The sequence below is a fragment of the Schistocerca serialis genome, chromosome 2 (assembly GCF_023864345.2).
Source record: "Schistocerca serialis cubense isolate TAMUIC-IGC-003099 chromosome 2, iqSchSeri2.2, whole genome shotgun sequence".
Taxonomy (NCBI): domain Eukaryota; kingdom Metazoa; phylum Arthropoda; class Insecta; order Orthoptera; family Acrididae; genus Schistocerca; species Schistocerca serialis.
This window is the reverse complement of record NC_064639.1, coordinates 600,776,674-600,796,609: the sequence shown is the minus strand read 5'-3', so window position 1 is coordinate 600,796,609 and position 19,936 is coordinate 600,776,674. Positions and strand designations below refer to the sequence as shown.

Sequence of the window (19,936 nt, the reverse complement as noted above, 5' to 3'; positions counted from 1 at the left end):
CCTGCAAGGTGATCGAAAGTGAAGGAGATATATTGATAGTTCTTGAGTAGCTGTTGTTGATGTACGTGTCAATGCCAAGGTACAGACTTAAATGGGTATTCTGACTGCCTACTGGCTTCATACGTTGAAGACCAGTTTGGGAATCACCACAGAGCTTTTAAATATGAATGAGCGGTCGTTCGCACAGCACTTGTTGCAGGTGACAGGTTTCTCTGCCGGAAACTTACTGGCCTTCTCAGGGCGCTGATCTGAACCAGACTGTCGAGCGTTCTCACTGCCAAGTTCAGACCGACCGGGACTCAAGGAGTCACGGGAAAGCTGCCCAGATGAACAGCCTACTGTACAAAACGGATACCAACGAGAATTTTAGTTGCCATAAGAGCAAATAGTGAGTTGTCGCTCCAGTATTAAGTAAGAGTTGGAACTGTATATTTTGAGGCATACATCGGAAGCAAGACAATGTACGAGACTTCTGTTCGTAGCTGTTGTTTAGTTTTCAAATCTTTTCCCTGGCTGCGTGAGAAGAGCTGAGATTTATATATACCATCCTGAAAAGCAGCCATATCGTGCCATTCGGTCGAAAGCACTGTTGCACCTCGGCGACCAAAAAATTCGTGACCCTTTGCTTAAGCACAGATGAACTTTTCAGCCTTTACAGCTGGCGCAGCGATCGAGTCACGTGCTCAGCTGCGAGCGCACTGTTATCAGTGAGAGACTGATTTTTCAAACGGACATTGTGGGTAAACGTAAGGAAATGATAGAATAGCTAAAAGGGGCGATCGTGTTTGGCCGTGCGCTCGGCCGCACTGTGTGTGTGAAGCTGCTGGATTTATTGGTGTTTCGCGGCAGACTGTTCAGTCGTGTAACATACGTGGCCACGAAACACGACGTTAGAATTGTGGGCGGAAAAAGGTCCTGACAGAGGAACTGGAGACACGTTTCACGTGTATAGTGGAAAAAAAAAAAACGTGTGTGAATTCCTGAGGGACCAAACTGGAGAGGACACCGGTTTGTTCACACACACACACACACACACACACACACACACACACACACACTCGTCCGAGAGAGCACTCGAACCTGCGGCGAGAGTGGCCGCACAATCCGTGACATGGCGCCTCAAACCGCGCGGCCACTCCGCGCGCTACGTGTATACTGATTCTAGGCATTTATTTGTGGGTGTTGTAACTTCCGTCAGCGCCAGTGTATCCGGAATCACGTGGCGCAGAATAATAAATTAGCACGCCGAGGAGAGCGCGCGGTGCTGACCTCTGTGAGGGACTTGAAGTGGCGGCAGAGCGCGGCCGGCGAGGAGCAGGAGGCGCCGCTGGACAGGCTGCACGTGCCCTCGTCGCTGCCGCACTCGCTGCCGCCGCCGCCCCCGCCGCCTCCACAGCCCGGCTCCTCACCGCTGCCACTCTCCAGCGAGAACCTGCTGCGCGCACAAACAATATGAACATTACTCACACTTCTGTCCTCATAGCTCAGCGGGCAAGAGCATATAAATAGTATGGAGCGTGGCCAATTGTAAAATCGTATGCACTGGTGGGCTGGTAGACCCCCAAAGGGTCGATTCGGTAGCAATCTACATTGGCCTTTTCCTTGTAATTAAAGCTGTACCGCGCCTTAAAGTCAGCGTTACGTGACAAATATACAAGTGAACTATTTCCCTGACCGAAATTATGCTGTATACTTCGCTTTTAAAATAAGCAATTCCAAATGCCAGTTTGTAAAAGGATCTATTTTCCTATGACCAGCTTAAATCTTATTGTGCAATGCAAATGAATGAATGTGTGAACGAATGAAAAGATTGAGGAGAGGAGAGGAGGAGAAGGGAGAGGAGGAGAAGGGAGAGGAGGAGAAGGGAGAGGAGGGAGGTTAAAGGAGTGGAGGAACTCGAAGTAAAGGGAACAACCGGAAGGGAAGGGAACAACCGGAAGGGAAGGGAACAACCGGAAGGGAAGGGAAGGGAACAACCGGAAGGGAAGGGAAGGGAACAACCGGAAGGGAAGGGAAGGGAACAACCGGAAGGGAAGGGAACAACCGGAAGGGAAGGAAACAACCGGAAGGGAAGGAAACAACCGGAAGGGAAGGAAACAACCGGAAGGGAAGGAAACAACCGGAAGGGAAGGAAACAACCGGAAGGGAAGGAAACAACCGGAAGGGAAGGAAACAACCGGAGCAGAAGGGAACAACCGGAACGGAAGGGAACAACCGGAACGGAAGGGAACAACCGGAACGGAAGGGAACAACCGGAACGGAAGGGAACAACCGGAAGGGAAGGGAACAACCGGAAGGGAAGGGAACAACCGGAAGGGAAAGGCGGAACTGGAAGGGAAGGGAGGTATAGGAAGGGACGAAAAGCAAGGGACGGGAATGGAGTGGAAAGAGGGGTTCAGAAAGGGAATGAAAGGGACAGGGGGGAAGGGCAGAAAGGGTGTCTTTAGGAAGGGGAGGGAAGGGACGGCAAGGGACAGGGACGAAAGGAAATGTGGGGGAATTACTGAAGGGAGGGACAGGGGAGGGAGCTACTACACAGTGCATGTGACTGACGAGTGCTTGTTGACTTTGGAGCAGTGTTTGCTTTATTGATGATGATGACAGCGATAGTACTGGATGGCAGCGGAAAGGCTACTCTTCTCAGGAGGTCCAAGAGGCCTGCAAGAATAAACTTCCCACCTGTCAAGGAGAGCAGCAAAAGTTACAGGACCTGTTGAGTGGAATGTGCATTCGAATCATCACAACTTATTGAATGACAGACACTAAAAAAAGAGGAAAGCAAGGAGGGGAAGCAAAAACGAGATTAGCGATAAACTTATCAAAACTGCGGACCATGCACCAGGTGGAGTGAAGGAATTCTGCTGTCGTGAAAGCAACATTATGCTTGAAAAACGAAGCAAGGAGGATGTAAGAAGGAGACTAGAACGAACATTAAAGGCATTCCTCACTCACGGAAGTCTACTCACGTCAGACATTGAACCTTTGACCTAGACGCACACGCTCAGGAACTTGATGTAATGTGCTTAATGTGATGTAAAGAGTGACGCCACTGCACAGCTGGTTACTGGAAAAGAGTGACTTTGAGTTAAGAATAATTCTGTGCTCTGTGGCAGTCCGATGGAACGGTCTGTGTTTGGCGAATGCCTGGAGAACGTTATCTACCATCATGCGTATGCCAGCAATGCAGCATGAAGAAAGTAGTGTTAAAGTATGGTGGCGTTCTTCACGGTTAGAATGTGCTCCCGCTATCACACTTAAGAGAATGCTAAATGTGGCTGGATATATACAAATTTTAAGCTTTGTGTAGTGCATACAGTAGAGGAATATTTAAGAACTGATGACTGTTTGTATCAGCATGGCAATGCACCCTTCCTTTCAGCAGCATCTGTGAGGCATTGGTCTGTGGACAGTAAAATTCCCGAAATGGACTGTGGAGGCCACATTTCCGACCTGGGTCCAATGGAACACCTTTGCGATGATTAGAGAGACTTCGCTTCAGACCCCAGCGTCCACCATCGCTAACATCTCTGGTATTGGCTCTTGAGAAAAAATTGCTCTAATCACTAAGGGACTTAACATCTGAGGTCATCAGTCCCCTAGACTTAGAACTACTTAAACCTAACTAACCTATGGACATCACACACATCCTTGTCCGAGGCAGGATTCGAACCTGCGACCGTAGCGGTCACGCGGTTTCATACTGTAGCGCCTAGAACTGCTCGGCCACAACGACCGGCGCTCTTCAGAAAGACATCTTCCCAGCAGAGTTCAAGACCCCATAAGGGCGAAGGGTGGGCACGTCCCGTATTAATGTCTACTAACTAGATATCTGGATAGTTTTGATCAGATAGTGAATTGCTTCAAGTGACGGTTCAGGTTAGCCTCTGGAGAAGAAGTTACAACAACCGTCGTCAGTCTGTTTGGCTTCCTCCAGCAGTGGACTGATGATGAAAACGTTGTACAGAGGAGACCTACGGCTGTGAGTAATCATCTTGGGGATTAAGAAGCCTCTTTGGCTGTATTTGATCTTTTTGTTTTCGGATCGCAACCGGTTTGTGGCACGGAAAACCGCATCTTTAGGTGACATGTAACTAAGCCATAAGAGCTGAGTAGCTTGGAACATGGAACGCAACATTCGTTGTCAGACCAAACTAATAAACCGCTGAATAGTGGTACGAATGTTGGGTTCCACGTTCCGGGCTGCTTACCTCTTATGGCTTGGTTCCATGTCACCTTGCGATGTGGTTTTCAGTTCCACGATACGGGTTATGATATGATAAAAAAGATTAAATACAGCTGGAGCGGCTTCTTAATCTCCAAGACATCTGATGATTTCATGGTGTCTGGCTGGAGGCCTAAACTACCACTGTCGCTTACGAGCTCATCATGCGAGAGTGACCATTGGCTGGTGTGAGGACCGCTAGCTGGTGCGCTCACCCCCAGTCGTCCCTGGCGTCGTCCACGTCGGGATCGTGGTCGTGCTCGTGTTCAGCGTCGTGGTCGGCGTCGAGCATGGCCATGAGGTGGGAGTAGCGCTCGTCCTCCTCGGATATCCTGTCGAGCGGCGCCGCCTCGGCCGCGTGCCGCGCCTCGCAGCCGTCGTCGTCCTCGTCGTCGTCGTCATCCTCGTCCTCGTCCTCCTCGGCGCTCTCCTCGATGACCATCAGCTTGGGCGCCGACTTGGAGCGCTCGAGCGGCGGCCGGTAGTTGTGCGAGCCGGTGGCCAGCAGCAGCTTGCGGCGCGGCAGCGAAGGGTTGTCGTACAGCGAGTTGGCCAGCGACAGGCGCGCGTTCTGCCGGCTCACCTTGTCGCGCTTGAACTCTGTCAGCGCCTGCGCCAGCCGCGCGCGCAGCTGCGTCGCCATGCGCCGCGCCACCGCCTCCTTGCTGCACAGCACCTGCGGGCACCACACCACAAGCTCAGCGACACACAAGACGCATACAAAACAAGGAGAGGTAGCGAGCCGGGAGCAGAGGAAGCGTCGGGGCCTCCCACATAGCAACCATCTGATACGAACCTAACGATTGGGAAACTTGTCCTTGAAGACTCTACTACTCGACTGAATTTTTGGGATTAGTAAACAAAGTAATTGGCCAACGGCCTTGCGGCAGTGGCAACACCGGTTCCCGTCAGGTCTACATCTACATCTACATTTATACTCTGCAAGCCACCCAAAGGTGTGGCGGAGGGCACTTTACGTGCCACTGTCATTACCTCCCTTTCCTGTTCCAGTCGCGTATGGTTTGCGGGAAGAACGACTGCCGGAAGGCCTCCGTGTGCGTTTGAATCTCTTTAATTTTACATTCGTGATCTCCTCGGGAGGTATACGTAGGGGCATATTCGATACCTCATCCAGAAACGCACCATCTCGAAACCTGGATAGCAAGCTATACCGCGATGCAGAGCGCCTCTCTTGCAGAGTCTGCCACTTGAGTTTGTTAAACATCTCCGTAACGCTATCACGCTTACCAAATAACCCTGTGACGAAACGCGCCGCTCTTCTTTGGTTCTTCTCTATCTCCTGTCAACCCGACCTGGTATGGATCCCACACTGATGAGCAATACTCAAGCATTGGTCGAACGAGTGTTTTGTAAGCCGCCTCCTTTGTTGATGGACTACATTTTCTAAGGACTCTCCCAATGAATCTCAATCTGGTACCCGCCTTACCAACAATTAATTTTATATGATCATTCCACTTCAAATTGTTCCGCACGCATAGTCCCAGATATTTTACAGAAGTAACTGCTACCAATGTTTGTTCTGCTATCATATAATCATACAATAAAGGATCCTTCTTTCTATGTATTCGCAATACATTACATTTGTCTATGTTAAGGGTCAGTTGCCACTCCCTGCACCAAGTGCCTATCCGCTGCAGATCTTCCTGCATTTCGCTACAATTTTCTAATGCTGCAACTTCTCTGTATACTACAGCATCATCCGCGAAAAGCCGCATGGAACTTCCGACACTATCTACTAGGTCATTTATATATATTCTGAAAAGCAATGGTCCCATAACACTCCCCTGTGGCACGCCAGAGGTTACTTTAACGTCTGTAGACGTCTCTTCATTGACAACAACATGCTGTGTTCTGTTTGCTAAAAACTCTTCAATCCAGCCACACAGCTGGTCTGATATTCCGTAGGCTCTTACGTTGTTTATCAGGCGAAAAGTGCGGAACAGTACCGAACGCCTTCCGGAAGTCAATGAAAATAGCATCTACCTGGGAGCCTGTATCTAATATTTTCTGTGTCTCATGAACAAATAAAGCGAGTTGGGTCTCACACGATCGCTGTTTCCGGAATCCATGTTGATTCCTGCAGAGTAGATTCTGGGTTTCCAAAAACGACATGATACTCGAGCAAAAAGCATGTTCTAAGATTCTATAACAGATTGACGTCAGAGGTATAGGTCTATAGGTTTGCGCATCTGCTCGACGACCCTTCTTGAAGACTGGGACTACCTGTACTCTTTTCCAATCATTTGGAACCTTCCGTTCCTCTAAAGACTTGCGGTACACGGCTGTTAGAAGGGGGCAAGTTCTTTCGCGTACTCTGTGTAGAATAGAAATTGGTATCCCGTCAGGTCCAGTGGACTTTCCTCTGTTGAGTGATTCCAGTTGCTTTTCTATTCCTTGGACACTTATTTCGATGTCAGCCATTTTTTCGTTCACCGAAGTTAAGCGCTGTCGGGCTGGGCTAGCACTTGGATGGGTGACCATCCAGTCGGTCGAGCGCTGTTGGCAAGCGGGGAGCACTCAGCCCTTGTGAGGCACACTGAGGAGCTACTTGAGTGAGAAATGGCGGCTCCAATCTCGGAAACCTACATACGGCCGGGATAGCGGTGTGCTGACCACATGCCTCTTCGTATCCGCATCCAGTGGCGCCTATGGGTGAGGATGACACGGCGGCCGGTCGGTACCGTTGGGCCTTCATGGCCTGTTTAGGGGAGGAGAAACAAAGCGTTTCCGTGCTGACGGATTGATGACGTCATGGAGATGGACATACGAGCTTCGAGGAAAGACCACTGAAGGACGTAACTAACTGTACGAGAACATTGTACCCAAATAAAAAATGACAAACGAACGGGACCTCCAAGGTAATAGGAGTTTTCGATCGCGGAAGTTAACATTACTGATGTAGCACAATATCAGTTACACCAGTTAAATATGGGTATTCCTCGGAGATGTAAATCGGACTAATGAATGCGCAGTTATACAGAAACTGTAGTGGCACATTCGTTGGCTTCACCAATTGGCAACCAGACTGTAACCTTCCAACATGTCAGACTTCAAGCTACTGTACATATCAGTCTCTCACCACAATCTGCCTTAAAAAAAATAGAAAATAGCATCGGTTTCAACGTCATTGACCATAGCGGACTGGCAGTATCGCAGTCTTCCACGCTATCCGCATCTCCACTAGATCTACGCAGCACTAGCAAACAAGATCCAAGCCATCATTCACAAGAACTAACGACATATGCTCACGTAAGTCTGAGATCAAATACCAGTTACCGTAACAGGGTCGTCAGCTTCACACTGAGAGCACGTTTACAGAGCATACAAGAAAATAGGAACGGTGCTTAGCTACCATCCTGAGCAGAGAATGTCCCGTTTTATGCACACGTGCTATGTTCTAGTAAATTGGAATATTCCTTAAAAGCATTCAGAAACTATAAATATTAAATGGTGAATAATCTCAGGATATGGGAATCGAACCGCTGACTCGTACGTCGCTGGTCAATGCCTGTAAGAGCCACGCCACACAGCAATATCGTGGAAACACACACACACACACACACACACACACACACACACACACACACACACACACACACACACACACACACGAACGAAATATACAACTGACATAAAAACATAGTGGGCGCTATCTGCGGAATATATGGCGCCAAATTTCAAAGAATATACCGGTGGGCACCGTTGTTTACTAAACCAAACTCTTCGTCATCCCGTAAGTGATTTTTATTGTATCCCAACTCGGTTGGTTGGTTTGTTTAAAAGAGGGGGGAGGGACCAAACTGCTAGGTTATCGGTCTCTCGTTTCGATTAAAACAATCCCACAAGGGTGGGAGTAAAATAATCGAGACATACAAAACACAGCTGGAAGAAAGGAGCAAACCACAAGAATGACACAAGGGCAACAAACACTAGAATGGAGAAAATCGGACAAGAAAACCATAGAGACACGCAAGAAACATGAAGAGATCAAAACAAGAGCGCAGACTACCATGGGTGGCTGACCACGAGAATAAAGAGGAGGAGCCAGCCACTCTGCAACACATTAAAATCTCCACCTAAAAAGTACTAGGGTGGAGGATACAGAGGGACAAAGGACATGCGCTAAAACTTAGATCGAACGATAAAACCCACTCTCAAAAATAAAACGTAAACCTAAAGCTGCTGTTGAGACATTGTCGCCCAACACTGTAGACAGGGCGCTGTGAAAGTTAAAAGTCCGCCGCAGAGCGGCTAAAAGTGGGCAGTCAAACAAGTGGTCGACGACCGTCATTTGTGAGCCACAGCGACACATCTACATCTACATCTACATCCATACTCCGCAAGCCACCTGACGGTGTGTGGTGGAGGGTACCTTGAGTACCTCTATCGGTTCTCCCTTCTATTCCAGTCTCGTATTGTTCGTGGAAAGAAGGATTGTCGGTATGCCTCTGTGTGGGCTCTAATCTCTCTGATTTTATCCTCATGGTCTCTTCGCGAGATATACGTAGGAGGGAGCAATATACTGCTTGACTCTTCGGTGAAGGTATGTTCTCGAAACTTTGACAAAAACCCGTACCGAGCTACTGAGCGTCTCTCCTGCAGAGTCTTCCACTGGAGTTTATCTATCATCTCCGTAACGCTTTCGCGATTACTAAATGATCCTGTAACGAAGCGCGCTGCTCTCCGTTGGATCTTCTCTATATCTTCTATCAACCCTATCTGGTACGGATCCCACACTGCTGAGCAGTATTCAAGCAGTGGGCGAACAAGCGTACTGTAACCTACTTCCTTTGTTTTCGGATTGCATTTCCTTAGGATTCTTCCAATGAATCTCAGTCTGGCATCTGCTTTACCGACGATCAACATTATATGATCATTCCATTTTAAATCACTCCTAATGCGTACTCCCAGATAATTTATGGAATTAACTGCTTCCAGTTGCTGACCTGCTATTTTGTAGCTAAATGATAAAGGATCTATCTTTCTGTGTATTCGCAGCACATTACACTTGTCTACATTGAGATTCAATTGCCATTCCCTGCACCATGCGTCAATTCGCTGCAGATCCTCCTGCATTTCAGTACAATTTTTCATTGTTACGACCTCTCGATACACCACAGCATCATCCGCAAAAAGCCTCAGTGAACTTCCGATGTCATCCACAAGGTCATTTATGTATATTGTGAATAGCAACGGTCCTATGACACTCCCCTGCGGCACACCTGAAATCACTCTTACTTCGGAAGACTTCTCTCCATTGAGAATGACATGCTGCGTCCTGTTATCTAGGAACTCCTCAATCCAATCACACAATTGGTCTGATAGTCCATATGCTCTTACTTTGTTCATTAAACGACTGTGGGGAACTGTATCGAACGCCTCGCGGCGGAGGTAACCATGCGTTAGCCACGTATGGCCAGTGCGGAGCCGGCAGAGGACAACCGATTCCCTGCGAGAGGACCGCATCGAAGACTTCCACACATTCGTAGTCTCCTTAATGATACGCAGTTTTTTGTGCGTACTGTTATGCCACTCCGTCTCCCAAAGCAGTAAAACCCTGCGGCGTAAGGCAGAAAGCAGGTCAAATTCGGAGATGTCCATCTCCAGAAGTGGTTTCGCGTTGCCTGTTTGCCCAGCCTGTCGGCAAGTTCGTTGCCTGGGATTCCGACGTGTCCTGGGGTCCACACAGACACCACTGAACGATAAGACCGTTCCAGGGCATGGATGGACTCCTGAATGGATGCCACCAAACGATGGCGTGAATAGCACTAGTCGATAGCTTGTAGGCTGATCAGTGAGTCAGTACACAGAAGAAATTACTCGCCAGGGCATGAGCGGATGTGCTAAATAGCACGAGGTAAGTCCGCCAACTCTGCAGTGAAAACACTGCAGCCATCTGGCAAGGAATGCTGTTCAACATGTTCTTCATGAACATACGCAAAACCTACTTGACCATAAGCCTTCGAGCCGTCGGTGTCAACCACTTCATGGCCACGGTACATGTCGAGAATCGAGAGGAAGTGATAGAGGAGAGCTAGCCGCTGTGGCCGAGCGGTTCTAGGCGCCTCAGTCCGGAACCGCGCTGCTGCTACGGTCGCAGGTTCGAATCCTAACTCGAGCATGGATGTGTGTGGTGTCCTTAAGTTAGTTATGTTTACGTAGTTCTAAGTCTAGGGGACTGATGACCTCAGATGTTAAGTCCCCTAGCGCTTAGAGCCATTTGAACCATTTTGATAGCGGAGGGTCGCAGGGTTAACGGAGTCCTTAGGGCCATGTGATAGGTCCAGAAGAATCTGCGGCCTAGGTGTACACCATGGAGGTGTACGTGAATGGACCTAGAGAAGAGGTGGTAACGGGAAGGACTCCAGACAGAGGAGACCAGATTCGAACCGCAATTGTAAGCCCTGACCTGCGCCGCCGAGGTGGGATATGAACCGCCATGGTTGGGAAAAGGAGACGGTAATTTGGATGCGCAGGAGAACTAAGAACGTGTGCAACGTAACTGGCGAGCAATTGTGCACGCCTAACCTTCAATGGAGGGACTCCGGCCTCCACCAGGAAACTAATCACCAGACCAGACGCGTTCTAAAAGCTCCCATCGCTAGGCAAACGCCACAGTGGTGCACTGGGTCGAGTAAACGCAACGCTCAACGCTGAGGGCGCCGCCAAACCGTAAACCAGACTCCCATAGTCAAGGCGGGATTGAACAAGGGCTCTGTAGAGCTGCAGCAGCATAGAGCTATCTGCAGCCTAGTTGGGGTTGCTCAGGCAGTGGAGGGCATTGAGATGCTACCAGCACTTCCGCTTAATCTGACGAAGATGAAGTAGCGAAGTCAATCGGGTGTAGAAAACCAGTCCTAAGAATCGATATGTCTCCACTAAAGTGCGTGGATCATCGTTAAGGTAAGGTTCTGGTTCTGGATGAACGGTGCAACGCCGACAGAAATGCATGACACACGACTTCGCGGCTGAAAACTGAAAGCCGTGGGCTAGAGCCCATGACTGCACCTTGTGAATGGCTCCCTATAGGCACCGCTCAGCAACACCAGTACTGGAGGAGCAGTACGACATGCAGAAGTCATCCGCATACAGAGAAGGTGAGACTGACGGTCCTAAAGCTGCTACTAGACCGTTAATAGCCACTAAAAACAGACACACACTCAACACGTAGCCATGCGGAACGCAGTTCTCCTGAATACGGAGGGAACTATGGGAGGCACCCGACCTGGATACAGAAAGTACGGGGCGACAGGAAGTATTGGATAAAAATCTGGAGCTGGCCCCAGAGACCCCACTCATACAATGTGGCAAGGATATGATGTCTCCAGGTCGTGTCGTATGCTTTACCTAAGTCAAAAAAAGACGACAACCAGATGCGGGCGTCTGGAAGAGGCTGTTCGGATAGCAGACTCGAGGGACACAAGATTATCAGTCGTAGAGCGACCCTGGCGGAAGCCGTCCTGACCTCGAGCCGGTAGGCCACGTGACTCCAGGACCCAACCCAACCGCCGACACACCATACGTTCCAGCAGCTTACAAACAAGTTGGTGAGGGTGATAGGCCGGTAGCTACCCACATCAAGCGGGTTTTGACCGGGTTTGAGCGCCGGAATGATGATGATCTCCCGCCGTTGCGATGGAAATATGCCATTGCACCAGATCCCGTTGAAGATAACGAGGAGATGTCGCTTGTAATGAGACGAGAGATGTTTAATAATGTGGCTGCGGATCCGATCCGGCCCGACCCGGCCCAGAAGCTGCGTCGGGGCAATGCGCAAGGGCGCTGAGGAGCTCCCACTCTGTAAACGGGGCGTTATAGGGATCACTGTGGCGTGTAGTGAACGAGAGGACTTTCCTTTCCATCCGCCGTTTGAGGCCACGCCATTGATGTGAAAGCCAAGGACACCTGTTGGGGTCTGGTATCCAAAAAGACGTCTTATCTTCTTCCAGACTTGGGAAGGCGACGTGTGACACCCAGTGGTCGACACGTTCATCTCCCGACACTTTCCGTCGTTTTATATGCTGGCGAACGCGGGCACGGATCCGCTTAAAAGCTATTAGGTGCTCTAGGGCAGGGTGCCGCTTATATCACGGTAGAGCTCACCGACGCTCTTTAATTGCCTCAGCGATTTCCGGCGACCACCAAGGGACTGCCTTTGGCCGGGGGCATCCTAAAGAAGGGGGGGGATCGCGTTTCCCGCCGCAGAAACGATCGTTGTAGTGACCTGCTCAACGCCAACATCGATGGCACCATGTGGGGGAGATTCAGCGGTGACAGCAAAGGTGAGGGCTTCCCAGTCTGCCTTGTTTAAAGCCCATCTGGGTAGGCGTCCGTGGGCATGACGCCGGGGGAGTGACAGAAAGATGGGGAAGTGGTCACTACCACACAGGTCGTCATGTGCTCTCCAGTGGATAGATGGGAAGGAGGCTAGGACTGCAAACCGAGAGATCAATGGTCGAATATGTGCCATGTGTCACACTGAAATGTGTGGAGGCACCCGTGTTTAAGAGGCAGAGGTCGAGTTGTGACAGTAAATTTTGGACCTTCCTACCTCGGCTAGTAAGCATGGCGCCACCCGACAAGGGGTTACGCGCGTTAAAATCTCCCAAAAGTAGGAAAGGTTTAGGGAATTGATCAATCAGTGCAGCCAATACGTTCAGGGGTACTGCACCCTCTGGAGGAAGATATACATTGCAGACAGTTATTTCCTGGGTCGTCCTTATCCTCACAGCCACAGCTTCAAGAGGGGTTTGATTGGTCACAGGTTCAGTACATACTGAGTTCAGGGCACGCGACGCAAACTCCACCTGACACACTATTATAGTCGCTACTGTTCCTGTGATATCCGTTATAGCCGCCGAGGCAGGGGTCCGCATTGCCGGGAACCAGGTTTCCTGGAGAGCAATGCAGAGTTCAGGTGTAAAGCTTAACAGTTGCCGTAACTCAGCCAGGTGGTGGAAAAAACTGCCGCAATTCCACTGGAGGATGACGCATCGTGAGGCTGGGAAGGCACTGAACGCTCAATGAGGCAGTCCACGCCTCAGCGTCACCTGCTGCCACCAGATGAGTACCTGTGCGATTGACATCCATTGTGTCTGAGGGCCCAGTGAGATCTAGGTCCTCAGTGGACGCCAGAATCTCCACGTCATCTTCAGACACAGAGCTTGAAGGTAGAGGTGGCGTGGGTGCCGCCACAGTGCCTTGGTTCTTGGGTGTGTCCTTTTAGGTATATCTCGCTGCTCGTTAGGTTTGTCCGGCTGGGAGGGCTTCACTGATTCAGTCTCATGGAGTGAGGAGGACCGTGGAGCCCTACGACCAGCTACCTGTGGTTGCTTCAGCAATTGGCGGGTGTCAGCTTTGCCACTGGTCCCCAACTCTGCTTTATTTGTCAACGCTAATGAGAGAGACTATCAATTGGTGTTATTGCCGCGACTGACCTATTCTACTTCACAGACTGTGGGCGATAAATAGTCTCGCTGCCAGTCAGGTAGTTTGCTGTTCCATGAACCATTTTGCATGATAAATCGCAATGATTTAGATCGAGTCATTTTACATTCACCCCTCAAAGTTGTAAGTATGCTGAATATTTCAAAGAGTTTTTTAAATATACATATGCGCGTTACTAATTGTTACCCACCACCGTTTACGTATTACAGTAATAGAAATTCTTCTACGGAATAGAAGTACTTTTCAAAATTTTACTTTGCCATCTGTCAAACATTTTAGTCACTGGGTAAGCCAACAAAACTTTTAGTTTCAGCGCTGTGCACCCTTTTTTGTGCTAAAAAATGTGGAGTAATGCATGTCATTTTTTTCTTCTCGTACTGTAATTACGTACATTACTGTTCCTTTTGAAGTACAGTGAATTACTTACAACAAACTTCATGAGGAAATAAATATACTGTAAAGCAGTAGTCACAATATCCAAAGTTCTTAAACAGACGTCTACAAGATGTAGTGCGTCAGTATGACGTATTATTCTCACAGCACATTTTTGAGCAATGAAGACTGCACTCCATCCGAAGTGTGAGACGCGGGAGGGTGTGCACTAGAACTCAGCGTTGACAGAAGACACTATCGGTCTGTCGCTGATCTTCTGAATTCCTATCCTTTTCTTCCACTGTTTTGCAGTTAATGTGAGGTAATTGATTACTTAGCAATTACGGCAGCTGAACATTCTAATAAATGAAAAAAAGCTGCCTAGGTCACAGTGTCTTATTGACGGGTGCCTGTCTCGATCTCCTCTGCAGGTCACGTTCAGGTCTGGCGCTGCAAGGTGCAGTTTGTCAGCTGGTACCAATGACAAAGCTAACGTACTTTATATCTTTCTTACCACTGTCGGTGAACTGCAGAAGTTTTTACCACCACTGTGATCACGAATCCTACGACATGGCGCCAACTATGAGCTGAACAATCTCTTCAGGACTGACTGGATGTTTTACACTGAAGATCATCATCTCGACGAAGTGCATCAATGCAACCATGAGGCGCTGTGTGTTCGCATCACATCTTGTGTCTATTTTATGATTGATAGAATTATGTATTATCCGTACTGTTATATCTGCATACAATATACAAACAAAATAAGAATATGGTTTCTTCTGCTTTGAACACAGTGCATAGTTACTAGGCTTCATCTGCTTGCCTTGTCTACCAGGAACTTTAACAGGGCTGCCATTGTCCCTGCAGCGCAGCGGATTTCACAAATCTCTCTGTTTACTTATTGTTCCTTACTCAAATTTGTTTTTGGTTGGCCTTCTTTTAAAAACTTCCTCCTGCTTCTACAGCTTATATTCCTCCCACTTAGTTATCCAGTTGATCCCACAACCTTAGGTGCTGCGTTGTTTCTTTTGATCTTTCACTGGATTATCTGGTTGGAGAAGTGATGCGACTCATCGCAAAATAAACTCGCGACCCATCTTATTGAGTCTCTTATATCGTGAGACAGTTGTGAGAGTAATAATCTGGACAGATGGGGCGCCAGGTGCGTAGCCTAATTCTGTGCTGGTTGGAGCATCATGATGCGTGTCTCTCCTGCACTGCCCCACAGGAGGGCAGCCTACTGAAGCTAGCGGAGCAGCGTTCATATGGAAGCACGGAGTTACTAGTTGGACTCAGTATGAGACACACACAACTCTTTCATACGTCGAAAAATGGTACAAACAGCTGTAAGTTGCCAGGACACACAGCGTCCAAGTAAGGCGGCTAAGATCATTATTTAGAGTTCGATTTTTGCGACCGCATCAAAATTCCAAGAAACGTACGTTCTTTCAGCTTTTTAATTCCTCAGGGATCAGTCGTCCAGTGGTATCTTCAGGAACACCTTACTCTGAGTCTCCCAACGTCCGTTTTTCCTGAGGGCTTGTTTAAAATTCTGATTCTGTCTTCTTCTGTGAGTTTACGATATTGCCTTCATTTCTCTATATTTTCCACTGTGTTGTTCGAGTTCACTATAGAGTAGTAAATTCTCATTTCTTGAAAGGCCCCTCCTTGAGAACCTTTTCTAGAACTTTTCCAGATCTTCTTTTCTTTCCAATCCCAGATTCACTGCCATAGCGCAAGACCGGCATAACCATTGTCCCAGGAGGAACTACCAATGTCCAGACGAATGACAGGAACGAAGCAAACAAAATTCTAGGAATCATTGTGTCTCAAATACATACCTTGAGAGCTATGAGCTCTTGTATAACGGAAGAGATACGTTTCACAGGACCTAACGTGAAGGAGTACTCATAGCTCTTAAGAGATACACGTTTTTCTTGTTTTGTTCCGTGTTACCTCCTCCCACAACATGGAAAGCAAAGAGCTTACGGTAGAAGAAGTTCACTGTCAGAGTTATCAGAATGATTTTCGCTTATAATTTGCGATTGGGTCGTTTGAGGACCAGGGTCCGTTATCTCAGATTGATACATTTACCCTTCTCCATCATCCCTGAAAGTTCGTAACATCGTCACGCAGTCACCGAGTACATGCTGTTCAACGTCTTTTATCAATTAATCCTACGATTGTTTGTGCTTTTCTTGTTAGTTGTTTAACGTAGTATCGCATATTTTGAACTGATGTTCCGTTTCTTGTGTTCTGTTTTATAGTGGAAATTCAAATGTTCTTTGGGTTGCTTTCTCGGCTTACTCTGTCTCTGAGTTCAGTATCTTCAACCCCTATTCTTGTCAGTCTCTCTCTCTCTCTCTCTTCCGACTGTTGTAACCGTTGCTTTTTGTGTACAGTCTTTAATGTTATTCTATTCAGTCTTTATTTAATCACTGTCGCAGTGCTTAATAGCTATTGCTGTAATCTACGTCGGTAAAATTTCTGATACTTTCTTCTTGCCATAAGTATGTTCTGCATACTTGCTTTGAGGAACTGGTCTTTTGTATAGCATTTGTTCCATTTGGTTGTTGATCCATAGACTTTTTAATCCTTAATTACAATGTGTGACGCCCAAGAAAATCATCTGGTACCGAACTGCATAATTAAGAAGTACCCTATGTTGGAATCGGTGTCGTGAAACCTAATAAAACATGGCACAGATTTTACTCAAATGAAGGCGTCGAATCTGGCAAGTAGTTTATTAAGTTCTCATCCATCTCATCTTTCAGAGTCGAAAACGACTGTTAATCGGAATGCCATTGTGGGTTACGGGAGGAAGAAAGCGCAACAGACAGCGCGAGCTGAGACGGCACCGAATTTTGGTATAGTAAATGACGCGTTCTCTGCGAGCCTGATGTCGATACTGAGGAAGACACTGTTGTTTGGTTTTATGGGGCGCTCAACTGCGTGGTCATCAGCGCCTATACGCAGTCCTAATCCTCACACAGCCCAATTTGTTTACACAGCCCAAGCTAGCCACCGTCACGGAAGTTGATGATGATGAAATGAGGACATCACAAACACCCAGTCCCCGGGCAGAGAAATTCGATACTGAGAAAGGAAGACTGTAGTTTAATGTCCCATTGGCGATGAATCCCTTAGAGACCCACAGCAAGCTCAGATTGTAGAAGGCACCTTTCCAAAGAATCCATTCCAATGTCTGCCTTAAGCGATTCCGGGAATCCGTAGAAGACCTAAATCTGGAGGTCTGGGCAAGAATTTCAACCGTCGTTTTCCCCAATACGAGTCCACTACCTTAATGACTGCGCCACTTGCCTCTGTCGTGTCGATACAGCGAGTTCATGCAACACCAATGATGGCAACATCTGAGAGAAATTACTACGTTGGTCTGTCATGGCAATTTCCCTGTTCTTCAGCATTTGCCGCAGCGTGGAAAGGCCTATCAATGATGGGCTAACACTAATCTATGGCTTGTCCATCTGCTTCCTTTCATTAAGTGGGTGGATAAACTTCCTGTAGCTGAAATTCTCATTCGCCTTGGTGGTAGAGAAGTCGTGTACTACACCTGCATGTGAGCCGTGAAAACTTTATTCTGGTTGCAATCGTATTTTGTATGATTAAGATCGTGTAGGGTAACTTCCGAAGAATTTGACTGGCCTAAATAATTGTTGACTGAAAGAAACTAATACGCTATACAAGCCGGCCTAAAGAAGTGCCGACGTTGGATGATTGCAAATAAATGCAGAACTGTATTTCCAGTTGCTTTACTGTGTGGCAACTCCCTTTAAATGTAGATAGATGCCAAGTATTGTGCAACAGAAAATAGAGATAGATTAGATTTTTCGTTCCACAGATTCAAAGAGGCGCCATATTGAAGGATGGAGAACATGTCATATAAACTACAGTAGATTTTAAATACCCATAAAAGAAGTAATATGATAATGTTCATTTCACAAATCATAGGGGTAAATGATTTTCAGTGATGTAGTACAAGTAAAAAATCTTAAATGCTAACATCTCATAGCGAAAGCAGTAGCAAAGGTCTGGAATCCGTCACAGTGTTTAAATACTACGAAGCTATGTGAAACATAGGAACACGTCAAACCAGTAATAGGGAGCGTGCATGGAAGACAGATTTGTTGAAACGATTATGGGGAAATGTGATACATTTGCGAATGTAATCCGCATATAAGACGCTTTAGCGATCTGTTCTAGAATACTGCTCGAATGTTTGAAGTTCGCATCGGTAAGGTTTAACGGCATCCACCGAAACAATTAGGATTACTATAATCACAAGAGATCGTTATATCCTATACTGTAATGTTACATAAATGCTCAGAGAAACTTAACTGTAGAGTCCGGAATACAAGAGGCATTGTTCTAGCTAACCTCTCTCCGATGGGTAAATTTAGAGAATCGAGGCAGTCTGCGTAATAATCGATCTGCATGCGTCGTATCTTATGTAGTCGTCCAGGACGAGTGGTTGTGTGTAAACGTGTAGTGCACGGAGAATTGCCAGAACATTGGACATACCCGTGAGCACGCCTCGTAAAATCGTACGAAACATCCTTCTTTTCCATCCATTCAAAATTATCCATGTCCACGAGTTGCTTCCTGTTGACCTGCCAGCAAGAGAGACTGCTGCATCAGATTTCTTGCTCACATGGAAGTGGACAATGATTAGCCGCGGAAGATCTTGTGGACAGACGAAGCCCACTTCCATCTCACAGGATATGTCAATACACAGAATTGTCGAATATGGGCAACAGAAAATCCACATGCAAATCAACCAGTACCACTTCATCCTGAAAACATCACTGAATGGTACGGGTTTACGGCATCATTTATCATAGTGCTATTTTTTTTCTTTTTTTTTTCTTTTCTTCTTCGAAGTGACAGGTGCTTCCAGGCCTTTTAACAGTACCGCCACTGGTAAGCGCTTTGAGTGTCTTTTGCGCAACCACGTCATTCCACCTCCCCAACAGCGTGGATGTGTGGATATGATCATTTTTATGCAAGATGCCGCACCTCCGCGCATTGCAGTTTCAGTTAGACAGCTGCTGAAGCGCTATTATGGAAAAGCTAGAATTATCAAAGTACGGAGAAAGCTGACTATCGTTCTTTCCCTTCGAGCCATCCACGAACGGAACGGAACACGGAATCGCTAATATTGGTATCAATTACGCTCCGTCATGCGCTCTACACAGGCTTCCTCAGTATAACTGCAGATGAAGAAATCTTAAGAATGTTCTCCGTTCTCATTTATTTCAGAGAAACAGTCCTCTAGACAAGTCAGGGATAGTAACGGTGCAGATGGGAGAAAGTAAAAAAATTGTACTTTCGTTCTTTATTACTGATCTTCAAATACCCGGAGGATTATACTAACGTCATCTTTGGAAGCGCAGTATTTTCATTTAACGACCGCAGCGTGTGCAAATATTAGTGGAGGAGACCAGCTGGCAGCCGTTATGCGTAAATCTGCCGACACATCCCTGGAGGGAAATGTTAGTACGGGGCTGAAAATAGCTCTCTGACACGAAAACCAAAACGTCCAAGCGAAGAGCAGCAGATGCAGTGGTCGTGCAGGCATTGCTAGGGAACAGAAGGAACCGACAACAGCTCTTCTCATAGGAAAATCACACGCTCTATACGTACATTAGGATTGCAGGGACATTAAGATTGCATGCATGCTACCTCGCACTTGTAGATGCTGTCGGTACCGGAGTCAAATTATATAGTCTGGAAGGTAATTCAAGCACATTCTGGAGGGTTGTGAACATTAATAAACCAGAAACAATTTTAATACACAAGTCAGTGCAACGTTTCTGTGTTTATGTCTGAGCATTATGCTTCTAAGACATATCA

At 47.4% G+C, this 19,936-nt stretch overlaps 1 protein-coding gene across 2 annotated transcripts in view; it reads right to left on the bottom strand.

The window, feature by feature from the left end:
• Positions 1 to 19,936, bottom strand: part of LOC126457637 (protein FAM43A) — a 624,174-nt gene that overhangs the window by 9,856 nt on the left and 594,382 nt on the right. The window contains exons 5-6 of one of the 2 annotated variants that reach the window (XM_050094108.1): positions 4,438 to 4,898; positions 1,270 to 1,435 (exon numbers count right to left, since the gene is read on the bottom strand). In XM_050094108.1, coding sequence (XP_049950065.1) covers positions 1,270 to 1,435; positions 4,438 to 4,898 — 627 coding nt within the window. The remainder of the gene's footprint in view (positions 1 to 1,269; positions 1,436 to 4,437; positions 4,899 to 19,936) is intronic. The other variant, XM_050094109.1, reaches the window with a different exon arrangement.